Source organism: Danio rerio, chromosome 3 (genome assembly GCF_052040795.2).
Source record: "Danio rerio strain M-AB ecotype USA chromosome 3, GRCz13ab, whole genome shotgun sequence".
Classification (NCBI taxonomy): domain Eukaryota; kingdom Metazoa; phylum Chordata; class Actinopteri; order Cypriniformes; family Danionidae; genus Danio; species Danio rerio.
In genome coordinates, this window is record NC_141023.1 from 17,815,574 (window position 1) to 17,833,959 (window position 18,386).

Here is an 18,386-nt window from a genome sequence, read left to right on the forward strand (position 1 = left end):
AGTGGTGTGTTTCTATATTTGCTCACGCAAACTTTGTGTGCTAAAGCCTCACGATCCTATGCTAAATTCTCCACCTTCCTGTCAATGCTCTATACTTTCCTATCTATTAAAGTTACATTTTTGATAAATAATTCAAGATTCTACCTGGTGGTACCTTTTTAAAAATGTCCATCAAAGTACTCTCCTAAAAAAAAAATTGTCTAACGGAATTCAAACTTCCATATTCCAACAGAATATGTTTTATGGTAAGAGCAGCCCGGCAGTAATTACGTTTAGGTGGTGCTTGGTTATTCAGGAAATATTAATGTGTCAACCTAGAATGTCCAATTCGATATCTGGTATAGACAGTCTGATCATGCCTGGTCTAAAAATTATAATTCGGTAAATGTCTTTCATTTTTGGTAGGTTATATCATGTAATTTTATTTTTATGCAGAACATTTGTGTATTCAATGTAACAAAATGTAAATTCAATGTACCGAAAAGTCCAATATGACAGCCCTCTAACTCTCTACTCCTGAGTTCAGTCTTTAAGTTGGACACTGAAAACGGTTTGATGTTCTTCCTTTACCTCCTTAAAGTTATATGGGAGAAAGATTGTGGAACAAATTTTAGTGAAGAAGACTGGCTTTCTGTCTCTTCTGGCATATTTTTCAAAGGGGCCACAATATCAAACCATGAGCAAAATTTTTAATTCTTTTACAGAACTTATTTAACGCCAGTTCGTCTAAATAAGATATTCTCTAATGTTTCTCAGTGTTGTTTTAAGTGCAAATCCAATGTTGGTACTGTGATGCATGTATTCTGGGACTGTGACATGATTAGGACATATTGGAAAATTAGTCCAGAAGATTATAGGTAAACCTTTTGCCCTTTCTCTAGCTGTTTATCTTCTAAATTGTAAAACTGCTCTACAACTTAATCATGGACTAGAAACACTTTTGTACATATCTTGCAAGAAAATGTATTCTTTTGTTGTGGTCCTCTCCTAACATTCCTTCTGTCAATATGTGGATAAATCAAGTTGCCATTTTCTTACCCTTGGAAAAACTAACTTATGACTTGCGTGAGAAATCTGATGATTTCTGGCATATCTGGAATCCTCTATGGGAGTTTTTGGAGAATGTATCTTGATTTTTATTTAATTTATTTATTTTTTGTTAATTTTACCCTTCACAAAAGACTTGAATTATGAGCAGATGGACAATTGTATAATAGATTGCTATATTATTGTATATGATGACATGAGACACCTATACCACTTTTCTGTCATTGTAAATCTTTAAATAAAAAAAATAAAATTATAAAAAAGTAAACGGTTTGATTTGATTTGCATCTTTAAAAGTATTTTTTTTTCCACAAGAGTATCTCTGTAAATTTACCTGAATGTGTCAGCAGCAGCACTCTGGAGATATTTTCAAGATATTTAAGTTTGTGATATTTCAATCTTATCATAATTTGAAAGAGAAATCTGAACATGTGACCAAATATTGCACTATTTTTATTTAATATACTGTATTACTAGTAGACTGAGAACAGTAATCTCCAGGGATGCAACAATACAGTCAAGTCATGATTCGATACGCATCTTTATACTGAACTCATGATACGATATTGTCTTTTTATCGTATACTAAAAAAGGATTTATTATTGGGATTTTTGTTGTTACATACATTGTTAATACATACAAACATAATATTACAATATGTATGCCTACTGTTGGTTAAAAGGCTACACTACAAACCTAAGTGCATCAGCTCACTTGTGATTTCGTTGCCATCTATGAATGCAATGGACATTGTTTATGACAATTTCGGATAAGAATTTTACTGTATTAAAACAGTAAGCTGATTACTGGATAAAACAAGCTCAATATCTCTAATGATGTTATTTACATCAGTGATTCGCACTGCTGCATTTAGGAAGATCTTGATATTACATTGTATCATTACATCGCTAATCATCTGTATATGCCTCATTGATATTTCAAGACATAAGGGTTAGATATTGAATTCAGTGACTAACAGAAACATTAGGAAGATGCATTTCTGACCTGGTATGCTGGCGATACACAGCACGCATGAGTTACAGACGTAGAAGCTGTCCAGGAGGTCGTCGGGTCGCGTCACATCTATGACCATCACCTTAGTAGAGGAGTGAGTGCTCGTGCAGATCCAGACGCGACTGGACATTTCCACATGCAGCGTCTGCTCCCGCTCCTGCCAACAACCACACAGCATTTCTGTCACAGCATCACTAAAGAAATATGCCACTTAACAAATGTGCTGTGTGTTCCACTGTTACAATCCTATGTTTGTCTTGTCTCATCTGTTTTGCTTAGAACACATCTAATTGGCCACTTCCAGCTTGCTTGTTCCTGATTGGCCTACAGTGTTTTAAAAAGCCATGACACTACTTCCTTGGCAGCAATCTTGTTTTTGGTCACTTGCTTTGTGTTTGTTGAAACGTTTGTATGTGATATAGTGCAGTGTTTTTAGTAGTGGTGGGCAAAGCGAGGCTTCGTGAAACACTGAAACTATCGAAGCAAATGTGTCGAAGCTTCGAAACGTTTCGAAACACCACTCTACGGTGACACCTAGTGGTCATTTTATCTGTATTTCACTGAAACAGCTTCAGCAAAGAACAGTTGAGCAAATTGATGTATCAAACCCCACTTTGTAGCCTTGAATCATCAAATGATTTAGTCGAGCGGTTAGAGTACGTGACTATAATGCGGGAATAATGGGTTCGAATCCAGACTGTCACAAGTGTGCTGAAATGCTTTACTACCAGTTGGTAATGCTTTGTTATTGTATCGTTTTGTTTCAACATTGCTCTGACATACGAATAAACATTTGTAAATAAATTTGTATTTTGTTCATATAACAGGGTTGTTACTAGATCAGATACAGTTGTGGCCAGAAGTTAACAATAATTATTTATATTATTAATTAAATTTCCCATTGTATTTTATTAACGTCTATCCAAAACCTAAACCCATCACAGTACTGTAAAAATATGAATTATTGTTTTACAGTGTTACAAAAATGATGCTAAATTGATGGTGTATCCGCAGCTGTATCCTATCTAGGCTACACCATAAAACAGTAACATGATTAAAATACATAAAATCATGATTTTGGAGTATTTGTAATAGTCGAGATTCGAACCCAAAAAAAAAATTTAATTACAGTACCATAGTGCACACGCACGGTCCACTAGGCCATACAAGACGGAGACTTATTAAAGATCATGCCAGTCAAATGCAGATTCTCCGGGTCTTGAAACGCCTCTGAAATGATCGATGCTTTGAATCGCTTTTGTCACGTGACCAAGTGTTTCGAAACACTTTAGTCACGTGACCTGGGTGTTTCGGATCATGCTTCGAAACACTTGCGCTTCGGGATCTCGACACTGTGTCGAAACGTCAGTTTCACGTCAGCCATCCCTAGTTTTTAGATGTGTTAAGACTGGGAATATTGAGATTTGTGAGGACGGTTGGTTTTGGGTGACTACTGAGATTCAATTGAGATTTGTGAGCACTTTTTGTTTTAGTGTTTGTTTTGTTTATGATACTTTGTTCCACTGGCTTGTTTGACCTTTGTTGCCTGCTGACATTGATTTTGGCTTGTCCTTCAAATATGGTTGCCTGTTTTTGTAAATAGTTTGAAAATAGTGTATATATATTGGGATAGTAAGGAGTTTGACGCCATTTTCTTTGTAAAACCTTTTGACCTTTTGTGTTAGGTAGTTAGGGTAGTGAATTTGTACTTTCTTTTCTTTTGTTTTTGATCAGGTAAGTTCGAGATTTAACATAAAGGAATTTTTGTTTGTTATTTTGGCCTTGTCAGCTCCCGAATTCAAACCCCAAAAAATCTTTGACTTTATATTTGTTGTCTTGTCTTTCATGTTGTGCACTATCCCTAGACGGTGCATAACATGAAATTGGGGCTCGTCCATTGGTTGTATGCTCTATTAGCTGAATTTACTTGGCTCATTTGTTTGCATGTTTTTTTTTGTTTTTTTGTTTTGATAATGGAGGAAATATAGTGATCTAAACACCTACCAAATATCCATTTTCTACACTGTAATACAGCAATTTCATTGAAATCCACACACAATGTTTTAGTCAAAAAGTTAGGCTTCTGTAATGAAATGAAACCAAATATAAAATCACTAATAACAAAAAATATAAGATAAAATACAAAGATTGCTTATAAATTAATGTCCCAATGGTGGAAATTAGATTGTCTTACAGACTGATATTCATACATCAACATTTTCCCCAATGGAACGCAAGCAAACAGTTCTTTCTTCCAGCATTTTTATTGTATTTATTACTTAAATCACAATGTTTGTTAATCTAAAATTAGTCTTAATTTAGGTAAATATATATAAACACGAGTTTCCTAACTTGCTACTCCAAAACACCCCAAAGTAGCCATGGGAGATGTTCAACTTCACTTTAATGTTCATCAAACCACTCTGTCACTAATCTTGCTGTGTGTATTGGTGCATTATCATCCACAGCATACAGATACACAGCACTGCCTTCAGGTGACAATGTTTGAACAATTGGGTGCACATGGTCCTCCAGAATGGTTCGGTAGTCCTTGACAGTGACACGCCCATCTACCACAAGTATTGGGCCTAGGGAAAGCCATGAAATTGCAGCTCAAACCATCACTGATCTACCCCCTATGCTTCACTCTGGGCTTGCAACAGAGTAGATGATACGGCTCCCAGATATATATATATATATATATATAACAGTGGTATACGTATTTATTAGGGATGGGAAGATTAACCGATATGTATCGATACGCGGTCATGCGCGTGCACGATGCGAGTGCATCGGTTGAGCAGCAGAGGATGAATGAAATTTTGGAAGCAAATCGAGATGCATCGGTTTTTGCAAGATGCATCGATTTTTCCGAGATACAGCTTATATTTTTAATATAGAATGTATTTTTTATTTATTAACAAGTGTTGTCAACCTGTTTTTGGCGAAAAATTGAATCGACCTACATAAAGTAAGCCTTAGCAACGGATTTGCGGATGTGCACACACTACAACTCAGTGTATCAGGTGTGCGGATGAAGCTAGTGGAGCGCCCTCAGAAAGAGCGAGAAGCAAAACAAACATTTTATTCCCCACTGAGTTTTAAATCTAAAGTATGGCAACATTATGGATTTAAGGATGGACGACATGACAGGACAGATGCAATTTGCAAAATGTGCCGCGCATCTGTAAAATACGCGGGCAGTACGACTAATCTGAAATCTCACTTGAAGCGGCGCCACGGTGTTGTTGTGAAAGCATCTTCCAGTGTTTCTGCATCCCCGGCTTTCGCACTGCTTCAACCAGCTCCAAAAGTGGTGAGAAAAGCATTGCAAGTTTTTTTTCCATGCGCAACAGTTTTGTGCGCTCTACGCCAATAACGAATGCTATTGCATTGTTCATCTGCAAAGATATTCAGCCTAGTGTCACGGAGAACGAAGGTTTTAAACACCTCCTCCTGTTAATTTTTATTTAATAATAATAATAATAATATTAATAATAATAATGATAAAAATAATTGCGTGTCACGGTGGCACAGTGGGTAGTTTGACCACCTCACAGCAAGAAGATTGCTGGTTTGTTATATTTTTATTAGCCTGTTGTTTACAGTGACAGTGATGTTTCAAAGCAGCATAACACTGCTAGTTCACAACCTTAAGTTTTGAATAATCAGTGGCAAAATATCTTTGTAAAACTTGTTTTCATAGTTGAAAAGTTAAATCACAATTCTTGTTGTGCAATGCTAAATTTATTTATGTTGAAAGAGTGCAAATATATACATATTTTTTTAATATATATTGCACTTATACATTCTGTTTATCTTGAAAATGCTTAAATAATATGTGCTATATGTTCTAAAATGGCCCTCTACTGTAAACTGACACTCTGGCTCTGAGAGAAAAGCCAGTTTGTAAAAAAAAGTCTTGGTTTTGCTTGGTTTATAAATAATCAAACTCATTCAATGGCACAGCATCCTCTTTCACATCATCTCATAAACTTGATCTAATTAGTTAGTGCTGAATTATCGCATCGTATCGTGATATGGGTGTGAATCGTATCGTGTTGCATCGCAATATGTCACAAATGTATCGCTAATATATCGGATCGTATTCTTTGTATCGAGATGCGTATCGGATCGGCATTATAGCTTAGATGCCCAACCCTAGTATTTATGGAACATTTATCTCAATATTTCACCTTAGGATCGTGCTCCAGCTGATCTAGGCTGCTCTGAGAGCCTTTCCTCTGTTTGGCTGAGTCTGTCTCTACTGTGGAGTCTTCAGCAGAGCCTCTGTCACACAAGCGTCCTCCAGAGAGATTCACTCCAGTGGCACACAGCAGCTGCACAGACCAAACCAGCAAAAAATAAGACAGTCAGAACTGCTTAAGGTGAGTCAAGCTGAAAATGGCTTCATGAATGTTTACATTTTAGTGTATAAAAGTGCTGAAGTAATGCAACAAAAGTACTGCAAACGCTGATTTCAGGTAATTATGATCTTTAGGTGATTTGTACTTGATATTTATTCACAAAATGACCTTCCTTCACGTCTTCACCTTCATAGAAGCATCTTTCTGCTCCAGTGGCTTGAGACACACAGGAACCGGCAGGTTTATTTTGTTCTCTACAGGGCCACCATTGGCAACCTGTACAGAAGAGGATGACAATTTCACTTAAGATCATATTACATTATCAGAATGAACAGAACAATAAATAATTGAATTTAAAAAAGCAAACCAATGTAAAAACGAAAAGTATGAAAAATATGTATTTAATTAAGTACACACACAAAAATGAGCTTGTCACTCTCAAAAAGTCAGCATTCTAAGAGTGAAGGACACATACATTTCATTATGGGGCAGTGTTAAATGAACTATCTTTTAAAAACAAAATAGCTATAAACTACAAAATACTACAGTAGTATGTAATCAATATTCTTTTTTTTTTTTTTTTTTTTTTTGCAAAGAATCGTTATATGTAGTAAACGAAACTAGATAAAATAAGCTACTCTACCTTGTATTTTCCCGGCAGACTCCAGCCATGTGCGGTCACCCTGCCGTCCTCTTTCTGCATGTGTGCTTTCACATGCTGATACTGAGCCCGCTTCTGCTCCCGGCGGGACAGAGAGCCACTCGAGTCCACCCTGATCACAAAAAAGGTTTGAATATAAGACGTTATGTTCTGTTTGTGACTGATAGTAAATCTCTCAGCGTATGCTAATAGCTGATAATTCAAAATACTGATAATTTGGTGGTTCACCAATTTGGTTGGAGGTGCATTTTATACACTTTTACATCATTTATACTTACTTATATTTTAGATCACATCGTGATTCTCCATTGGTCATTGATCCACACAGGATCATTAATATGAACGTCTTAGGAAGCATTTGATAGACACAAAGTTTCCAGAATTTGTTTCCCCCATTTTTACATTTTTACAATTTGCTCCATTGGCATGTACAAATTAAGTTATTTTAAATAGAGAGATATCTCAACTTACCAGAAAGAAAAGCAAAAACTAGGGAGTCATGTGACAAGAAACAACGAATAAGCTTTACACTTTGCATAGAATATTCACATTTCAATAATAATTGTAGACAAAAGTTGAATTTTCACGTCGACAATGTGAAAAAGCAATACTATAATGCATAAAAAAGCATTTAACAATACATTGATCTAAACAAATACACAATCGTTAATAAATTTTTTTTTTTAAAACTATAAGAATAAGAAACTAAATCAATTACTTCTGTACATTTTTGGCTTAAAATTTTATATTATATATTTATCTTTTTTATTCAAATATATTTATTTATACTTTAAAATTTAAATGCATGTTTAATATATTACTTTTTAGCTCACACTAACATAATAATACATGTTTAAAGATATTTTGATTTACTACATTTCTTTTGCTCTGCTGGGTCACACCTTGACCCTAATGCAAAAACAATTCTTGACTGAAAGTTAAAACCTACTCTTCTTTGAGGAAGTCGAAAGCTTTGGACTTTTCTCTGGGGAACTGGGAGAAGGTGTTGCTCTTCTTCATGATGCTGGGTGGGTTGTACTTGACGTTGGACGGTAAAGCTCTGGACGAGCTGCTGGACGCAGCAGAACTGGAAGAACTGAAGAGGCGACTGAAGCTGGAAGAGGACACAAACACAAAGAAGAACATTACTGATCTGTGTTGCTAGCATCTATGCATTTACAGCTTTTCTGGAAAATGAGTCTTACAATTGCCTGATGCTTGACCTCTTCTTTTCTGCGACTTCTGAATTTTCTCTTGAAGCTCTGAGGAAACACAAAACATATCACTGCAGAAAAGCCATGAGCGAGCAGACGATCTCAATGCGGTGCCGTGGGGTTTTCTGTTCATTAGCCAGAAAAACTGGCCTACTTTCTTGGACAATTAGTATAAGAACAGATCTCAAGCTGAGCGTAAAAAAGATGGTTTGGTCAGAAACACAAGACAGCAGAAATAAACAAACAAACTGAATATAAAACAGAAGCATCATCTTTATGAATATGATTTGGCTTGGTTGCTGTGAAAATAAAAAATAAGTTTAATAATATTAAATTGTTAATAATGTGTTGAACAAATTACATTTAAGATTTTATTTTATTTGACTTATAAAATTTGTTTTATTGTACAAATTATAAAGAATTTTAATATGTAAAACAAAAGAAATTTAAAAACTAAAGAATAAGATAACATTTATAACAAAACTAAAATGTTAAAATAATATAAAAACAAGACAAAAAATTATTGCATTCACGAAAAACAATATTAGTTCATGCAAAATAAAATCCTTTATAACATATAAAATCTATTCTTTATAACAACAAATGTCTGAATTAATGAAGTTAAAAGATAGATGAATAAAATAATATGAAATAAAAACTACATATATAGAAAATTCCTAATATAAAGCAGAAGCATCATCTTTAGAAATATTTTATGTCTATATCTTTAGAATATATATAAAGTTATTCAATAAATAAAAACTCTTTATAACATAAAATATATATTTTTAAACTATAACATGTGAGGAAATCTATTATTAAATCTGAATTATTAAAGTAAAAAAAACAGATGAATAAAATAATATGAAACAAACTAAATATGTAGAAAGCTCTTGATATAAAACATGAGCATCATCTAATAAAATATTTAAATTTATATAAATATGATTTTGCTTGGCTGCTGTGCAAATAAAATGTAAATTAAATTGTTAATAATGTGTCAAATAAATTTATATTTTAGATATTAATTTATTTTACTTATAAAATGAATAAAATACAATAAGAAAAAGACATTTTAATAGCATGATATATAATAAACATGAAAAAATTATATAATGGAAATGTAAAATAAAACAAAAATGCAAAATATAAAAATAAAACAAAACTAATCCTTAAATTCATGAAAAAATAAAAATGTTTTATATAAAATAATATATTAAATAAAATAAAATTCTTTATAACATGAAATATAATTTTAATCTATAACATGCAAGAATATTCTTTATAACAACACATTTTTTAAATTATTAAATTAAAAAAGAATTAATAAAATAATATTAAATAAAAAATATATATATAAACATCTTCAATAAAAAAACTTTATAACATAAAAACATAATTTTAAACTATAACATGCAAGAAAGAAAAACAAATGTCTGAATCAATACAATTTAAATAAATAAATTAGGAAAAAAATTTTTTTAACTAAATATATAAGAAATTCTTCATTAAAATAAAATATTACAAAATAATTTGTAAATCTATAACCAACATGCACAAAACCATCTGTAAAAAAATGTGCAAATAAAAGAAAGGGCTGAAAAGTTTACCGAATCATTTCGGTCCACCGGACGGCCTCCTGCAGCTCCATCAGTCTCTCCTTGTACTGGTTTCTCTCCATCAGCACTCGAGCCATTTCCACCCGCGTGAACCTCCGTCTCTGAGCAGTGGGCACATCACTCTGCAGAAACACACACTAGTTTCAGCTAAATAATTATCATTCTGACATACAGTAGCTGTCATCTGCACTTTCTAAGATTATAATGTAATCTGCCAGACTAGCAGTGCTTTAAATGTGGTCTGGAGAGCAACAGCAAGTGTCTGTGAAAAAACTACTTCTATTTTACACAAAGCTAAAATTTTTAAACACAATCTTAAACAACTATATTTACAATGAGAGCTGGTTTAGTTATGAAAAACTAAATAAGTTGTAAAAAAGTGATATAATTCCTTTAAAAAACAACAGCATGAACGGAATAAAGTATGTTCATCATGGAGGTACTTGCTGCATAAAATTAAATTAAATTAAATTAAATTAAAAAGTAAAATAAAAACAATTCTAATAAAATTAAGTAAAATTAAATTAAATTAAATTAAAACTAAATTAAAGTAAAGTAAATAAAACACAAAACATCACAAAATGCAAACTAGAACAAAACACGCAATTAGTTAAATAAAAAAATGTTTATTTAATAAATTATAATTAATTTATTATTATTATTATTATTAATAATAATAAAAATAATAACAACAATAATAATAATAATAATAATAATAATAATAAATTAATAATGATAATTTAATAATACATATTTTTAAATGTTTATAATCCAGGTTTGTTTAATTAAAAAGAAAAAAAGTTAAATAATATTCCAAATTAAAATACTTTTTTAATTGTAACAATTAAAATATTTTAAATATATATATATATTTTAAAAATGTAATTTATTCCTTTATCAAAAATAAAATCAAAATATTTTTTAACATTAAATTATTATTAAATTTCAAATGTCTTTACTGTTGGTTACTCGGAAAAAAATTGTACAAAAAAAAACTATGGAAAAGTCCCAAATGGTCTTCAAGAATAAAAGAGAATAATTATTATAATACTACATATTTAACAACACTCACCTCATCTTCTTCTTTATTATTGTTCTGTTTGGCCTCCTCTGTCTCGGTTTTTATTCTGTGTGATAAAATATCCATATTTTCAGAGCAATTGCACATTTAATCACAGTTCATGTAGTATTAGCATGTCGTGAAAAATACACACTCACTAATGTGATAAACATCACCTGTGGCCACTAACCTGAATGTGTCTTGTTTGATTTATTACAAACTTTAGCCACATTATGAGCTGACCCTGAATAACTGCATATGAAAGCATCCCGATGGCACTTTTTAAATATGTGAACAAAACAGTGACTCACTTTTTGAGCTCCTCCTCCAGCTCCTTGTATTTCTCCTCTAGTTTGGCTTTGGCCTGCAAAACCGCATCCAGTTCCCCCTGAAGGACCTCCTTCTCGCAGGAGAGCTCGTCCACGCGAGCGATCAGATCATTCTTTACCACATTCAATGCATTTCTGCATACAGACACAAAAAAAACTAAGCACTGAAGGCAACAATGGACACAGATATAGAAAGTAGAAACTATTCATATAAGTCAAAAATATTACTCACTTTGTCTCAAGCAACTGCACATTTTCCTGAATGAGATTCTCCACCTCACGACTCATGCCTGCAAAAATGCAAGACAACAAGATCTAAGTGATACAAATGCAATCCTGTATAATAAAAAATATATATAATTTATTCTTATTCATTTCAAAATATAAAAAAAGCCAGATAAAAACAAAAATTTTACAAATAGTTTTACGTAAATATATTTAATTTGGCCATTTTTTGGTATATTTTAACAAAAAAAATATCTATCTATATATATAAATAATCTATATATATATATATATAAAACATTTGAAGCAATTTTTTACATTTAAACAGTTAAAGAAGAACCTTTACATTTAATAAAAACATAAATTAATTAAAAAAATTAAAAAAGATAAATCAATTTTATCATGTATTAAATTTTAAAGAGCAATCTTTATATTATTATGTCTATATATTTTATAGATTTTAATACTTATTCATATTTTTTCTATACATATTTAATATATTAATGTATCATTTGAAGAAAATCTTTACATTTAAACATTTTAAGAACAAATTTAACTTTAAAAAAATTAATAAATTAAAAACTCTTTTTGACTGCCATAAAAAAGAAAAAGCACAGCTATATTATATTTTAAATTGCAATCATAATTTTAAACTATAGATACTTAAGATGGGTGATGCGGTAGCGCAGTGGGTAGCACATTCGCCTCACAGCAAGAAGGTTGCTGGTTCAAGCCTCTGCTGGGTCAGTTGGCATTTCTGTGTGGAGTTTGCATGTTCTCCCTGTGTTCATGTGGGTTTCCTTCGGGTGCTCCGGCTTCCCGCACAAGTCCAAAGACATGTGGTATAGGTGAGTTTGGTATGCTAAAATTGACCGCTGTGTATGAGTGTGTATGAGTGAATGAGTGTGTATGGATGTTTCCCGGTAATGGGTTGCGGCTGGAAGGGCAGACGCTGCATAAAACATATGCTGGATTAGTTGGCAGTTTATTCCGCTGTGGCGACCCCTGATTAATAAAGAGACTAAGGCGAAAAGAAAATGAATGAATGAATGAATGAATGATACTTTAGATCTCCAAACACATTCTATTGTAAGGTTGTTAATGTATTTACTTGACCCTGAAAGACATTTAAAAATATATATATATTGATATATTTGACCCTGGACCACAAACCAGAACAGTAAAAATATTTTGGCATGATCTAAAAGTTGAATAAATAAGCTTTTCCATGTTAAGATTAGGCAGAGACCCAACTATTTAAAAATGTAAAATCTGAATTAAAAAAAAAACAATCTAAATTTAAAAGGTTTTAGATCTAAATGTTAAATCTAAATAAAGAAACCGATTAGAAATGTATCTTATGGAAATCCCCTTTTAAAGTTGTCTAATAAAGTTTATAGGAATGCATATTACTAATATTTGATGTAGGAAATTTACAAAATATCCTTATGGAAGATGATCTTTTTGGCATAAAAACCCATCATTTTTTTTCATACAATACATTTTTGTTATAAGCGGTGAAATTAAATCTATTTCATTCATTCATTCATTTTCCTTCAGCTTAGCCTCTTATTTATCAGGGGTCAGCACAGCGGAATGAACTGCCAACTTATCCAGCATGTTTTACACAGCGGATACCCTTCCAGCTGCAACCCAGTACTGGGAAACACCCAGACACACACTTTCACACACATACACTACGGACAATTTAGTTTAATCAATTCCCCTACAGCACATGTCTTTGGACAGTGGGGGGAAACTGCAGCACTTGGAGCAAGCCTACGCTAACACGGTGAGAAAATGCAAACTCCACACAGAAATGCCAACTGTCCCAGACGAAACTCGAACCAGCAACCTTCTTGCTGAATGCTAATCACTGAGCCACCGTGTTACAAATAAATTTTTCATTGATCGTTAAAGTTACCAAACATACTTGTTGGCATACATTCAAAATCTATTTTAGCCAAATCTGATTGATGATTGTTGAACAGTAAAGAGCAGAGTTTGATGTTTGTAGGTTAGACGGGCAGTATGAATGCTCTTACCGGACAGACTCGGGTGTGAAAGCGCATGCACTGCGTGTGTTCGACAGAGAGACAGACACATGGAGAGTGAAACACGAATGGACAGCTGTGAGGTGAGAGTTAACAGGTCACAGAAAAACAAGAGAGATGCTGGAGAGAGTGGCAAGACCTCAGACAGATCAGCACCACCATTCAGACACAGTCGGATCATCTTAAACTAGCTCCACACAGAATCTGACACAGACTTAATTCATACTTTTACTCATCAGAAGCAGAGTATATACAGGAATCAGAGACTGAAATTCAGTACCTTTTAAGACCTTTTTTAAGACTCTTTCCAACATTTTAAGTCAATAGTTATAACCACTTTTCAACAGGAAACACTGGTGAGATATTAACTTATGTATATTGACTAAATATTAAATGGAAGAAACTAATCCAAAACTGAAACATTGTTCATTACTGAATACAAATCGATTAAATCGAGCTAATTCAGCAGGTCAGCGCCTAAAGAGCTGCAGAAATAATGGTGTTGGCTTGGTTACTGTAGTAAACAAAGCAGCATAATGTCAAATCTAGTAGGACTTCATTGGTTTCATAAGCTACACAGCATCCTGATATTCGCATATTTAATTCAGGCAAACTTTAGCATTCAACCCACCGGACACCCTGAGAAGTCAATGATTCATTTGAATTATTTACCCTGACATGTTTACATTTCCAAAATATTATAAATATGTAAAAAAAAATAAAACATATTTTTTTCAAAGGGGCAAAAAGTTTTAGTTTTTTACCCAGACATTTAAATAGAATATAATTTAGAGCAGTAATCACAATACTATGATACCGTGAAACTGTGATTTTTTTTTCATGGTTATCATACTGGCAGAATCTTATACCGGCCCATGCCTAGTCATATGACAATGATATATTTGAATCAAAACCATCTATTTTTCCATTCAAAAATTTAGCCCAGAGCAAACAGAAACACTTTCAGAGATTCCAGGAATAAGGAGAAAAAGGCACTGTCACAATTGGGAACTGAAAAAAATGAATGGTACTGCTGGTAAACCTGTAGTGGTCTACAAAATCTTCAAAAAGTGCCCACTCTCCTCTAATCATTATCCAAAGTACATCCACAGAACTCTTTTTGTCATAATCAGAGCAGAAAATATGAAAACGTTAGCAGATTCTGTGTGGAATTGTTAATGCTACCGCTAGTTAAGAAATAAGGACAGTAGATGAAACTGCTCATATCATGTTAGTGTTTCAGTCTAAACCAGTTTTGGGTGTGATTGGTAGTAACATATAGTAGAGATACTGTAAATAAATTACTTTTTGAACTAAAGTTACACTAAAGGCATACTATTTATTTTAGGTGAAATAATGACAGTTATAGACCATATATAATATTTAATGTGGTCATGTGACTGGCCCATGAACATTTCCTGCTTGTTGTCACACTATTATATAACTGAAACAAGAAGCAATTCAATCATAAATGTTAAAACAACTATCATAACATTATTTATCAATATGTGGACCTTTTTTAAATTCTCTGAAGTTATAGAAATTAAAAATGTCAAACAGGAAATAGGTTAGGGTCATTGTTATTGTTTAATATGGTCTATGCGAATGGTTAAGAAACAACTAAATAAGTAAGAAAGGTATGTCAAAATATGGTATATATAAAATATGCTGTTATTCATTTAAAAAAAAAAACATTTTATTGATGCATATAAATTTGAACACATTTTTAAATGTGTTTTTAAAAATAAAACCAAAGTCTGGTGTGACTCCAATGTAAAGACATGAAAGAGTTTAATTTCTATTGTCTAGGCATTGCGATTTATAGGAATTTTAAATAGTCAAGAAGCTCAATTATTTTAAGCAATGAATTTACTTTTCGGAATATAGGTAATGAGAAAAGTAATTTAAATACAATCCAAATAATGCAATAAGTAATTAATTACTTGACAATATTTGAAGTTATTTACCCAACACTGGTCCAAACCTATACAGTAGAGCTGAGTGATCGAGTTTAAATAATGCAGAAGCATGAATGGAAGATTTAGATGCTAAGAAGACAAACAGAGGTAAAGATGCTGATTTTAGGACAGAAGAAAGCAAGGATGTGATACACACCAGAGTACTCCACTGCGGTTAGAGAAGAACAGAACGTCAGGGCATAGAGAGGAATAGATCTGGGTCAGTTTAACATGCACAACAGAGCATCATGGGACTGTGCCAGCATCACACAGCTTATCTCAATATGATAAAAAAATCACACACAGGTAGTAAAAAAGAACATGCATAAAAACATGATACAGCTATATTTGTATCTTTACTTAGAAGTAATTCAAAGATCAATATTGCGGTATGTTGCTAAATAAAGGATTCATAGTAGACATTTTCAGTGTACTAACTTTTCCAGGACTTTCAAGTAAATTGTCATGACCAAATGTTTCATGTAATCCAGGGGTGGGCAAACTCGATCCTGGAGGGCCAGTGTCCTGCATAGTTTAGCTCCAACATTAATCACACACACCTGAACAAGCTAATCAGTGTCTTCAAGTTCATTAAAAACCAATAAGCAGGTGTGTTTGATTAGAGTTGGAGATAAACTGTGCAAGACACCGGCCCTTCCGGACAGAGTTTGCCCACAACTTACAGAATATAATGTCTACGTATATATGTATATGTATGTATATGTGGTTAATAGTAAGCAAAACAATGCACATTTAACATTTATTACTGCATATCATAAAACATTGCAACAATCTATTTAGTTTCAATTTACCTTTATATCCTTGTAAAATTGATTTAGATAATGCTTACACGACACATACTGTGAGAGCATGTTTTTGACCAAGGAAAGAAAAACGACAGCTAACCTATATTCACGTATACAGATATTTGTTCAAATAATTTCGATGACTTTTCCAAAACTTTGTGGGTTTTTCTTTGTTTTCTTAACCTTTCCAGGCCTGAAAAATGCCATGACAAAATTCCATGACTTTTCCAGGTTTTCCATGACCGTATTAACCCTGTAGATGTCGACTGAGTATGTAAATATGTGCTACACATTTTACTTTTAATAAGAAAATGAACACAAAATAGAGAGACTTCAGTGAGAAAACTGCAGTTAAGAAAGCATTACATCCCACTGGAAAAAAACATGTAATTTCTACATTAGTTCAGGTCAGACAATAATTTATGTAAACACTAAATTAAATGTTGAAACTAATTCTTTGAGTAAATATAAAAATAACAAAATTAAGTAAAAGCTGATGCTGGTAATTCTGGCATGGATTTTACAATGTTCTCTGTTTTCCGCTTCTATTCACTAGTGTAGAAACTTTTATGTAGATCATGCAACTTGTATTACATCATATCCTTATTATTATAATTCTTAGTCAATGGTCGACAGAAGGAAAAAACTCAAAAAGTTCATAATTTAAATGATATAATTTAAAAATCATAATTTAAATGATCATTTCTAGGATGAACTATCCCTTAAAGCAGGGGTTCTCAACTGGTTTGGCCATGGGACCCACATTTTTACATGGTCATCAAGCCGCGACCCACATTTTTAGGAACTATAATACAATTTTAGGAATTATAATTAATTTGTATTTATTTGTTAACATACACAAGTAGTGACAGATAAATCATAAAAAATCCCCAAGACTAACAAATAAACAATATTTTTTGCTGTCATTTAACAAAATGTATAAAATTATAGAAATAAAAAAGTAAAAACGACAAATACTGTAAACAGTGGTTAGGGTAAGGAAAAGTTCAGTTACCATGAACTAAACTGTTAATAAACCATGTTGTCTGACTTCTAAATGTCATTTTAATTTAGAACAGGGGTGTCCAAACTTTTTGGGCCAAGGGCCAGATGCAAAAAACAACGTTGTCCCGGGCCACATTTTTCATACATCACACACACACACACACACACACACACACAAACACACACACATACATATACATATACATATGTATACTCTGCATCTCCCGCACACCAGTGCGTAGCCTCATATGCTAACAAAGGCAGTTGCACTGTCTTTGTTGCTCAGCAGTGCATATGTTACAGCTAATTTCTTTATACAGTATGTTAGTTTGTGTCATTCTAATGTCTGTATATTTGATCATGTAACTTAATAAAAACGTTGCCTGCTTTAAGACGTAGAGATTCTTTCTCTTTATCAATGATGATAACAACTTTAATGGAGTCAGATTAATTACAATGGAGTCAGATAAATAATGGATTTAAACACGCCCTCCTTCAACTGCTTTCTGTTTCCGATTATTGGTTCAGAATAGCTGCGTAAGCTTCAAGCCTTACAACCTGCATCTGAAATTTGACAGACTTATTTTATTGCTCTATATATACTCCCTTTGCACTCCCTTCCACATTTCTAAACACAAACAGCAACAAACCTACCCAACAGATCGGCCCCTTCATCCACATCTCCGATCAGTCCCGTGCCCGCCGATGACACTTCTTCAAACAGGGATTCTGTGTTGCGGTCAAACGCCATGTTCTCAATCCCTCGGGTCGGCGTACTTCAACACAACGCAACACAGTTTACCACATCATTCACACATATCCCAATATAACACACTTTAGCATGAACTTTTTAACTTTAGTCATGAGCTTTAGCATGAATTTGTAAATTAAATTTGACCTCCAAAGCCTTTTTTCCCTCATTTACCTTTTACTTTTTTAGTTGACTCAACTTCAAATTGTAGGGCAACTTTCTGCAGAGTTTTTTTAGTTGACTCAAATCAAGTCAAGTGCAGTACTTGGGTTAAAA

The 18,386-nt window shown here is 32.9% G+C and overlaps 1 protein-coding gene across 35 annotated transcripts in view; it reads right to left on the reverse strand.

Annotated features, from left to right (window-relative positions):
- The window catches only part of spag9a (sperm associated antigen 9a), a 70,577-nt gene that overhangs the window by 28,214 nt on the left and 23,977 nt on the right, over positions 1-18,386 (reverse strand). For 14 of the 35 annotated variants that reach the window (XM_087242830.1, XM_087242829.1, XM_087242828.1 and 11 more), the window contains 11 exons: positions 18,014-18,135; positions 11,544-11,601; positions 11,294-11,446; positions 10,995-11,049; positions 9,914-10,044; positions 8,295-8,351; positions 8,039-8,203; positions 7,072-7,201; positions 6,615-6,704; positions 6,258-6,401; positions 2,053-2,218 (listed from right to left, as the gene is read on the reverse strand). In XM_087242830.1, coding sequence (XP_087098956.1) covers positions 2,053-2,218; positions 6,258-6,401; positions 6,615-6,704; positions 7,072-7,201; positions 8,039-8,203; positions 8,295-8,351; positions 9,914-10,044; positions 10,995-11,049; positions 11,294-11,446; positions 11,544-11,601; positions 18,014-18,135 — 1,271 coding nt within the window. Of the gene's footprint in view, positions 1-2,052; positions 2,219-6,257; positions 6,402-6,614; positions 6,705-7,071; positions 7,202-8,038; positions 8,204-8,294; positions 8,352-9,913; positions 10,045-10,994; positions 11,050-11,293; positions 11,447-11,543; positions 11,602-13,581; positions 13,863-15,705; positions 15,718-18,009; positions 18,136-18,386 lie in introns of those variants that run through there. The other 21 variants (XM_087242826.1, XM_087242825.1, XM_087242845.1 and 18 more) reach the window with 6 other exon arrangements.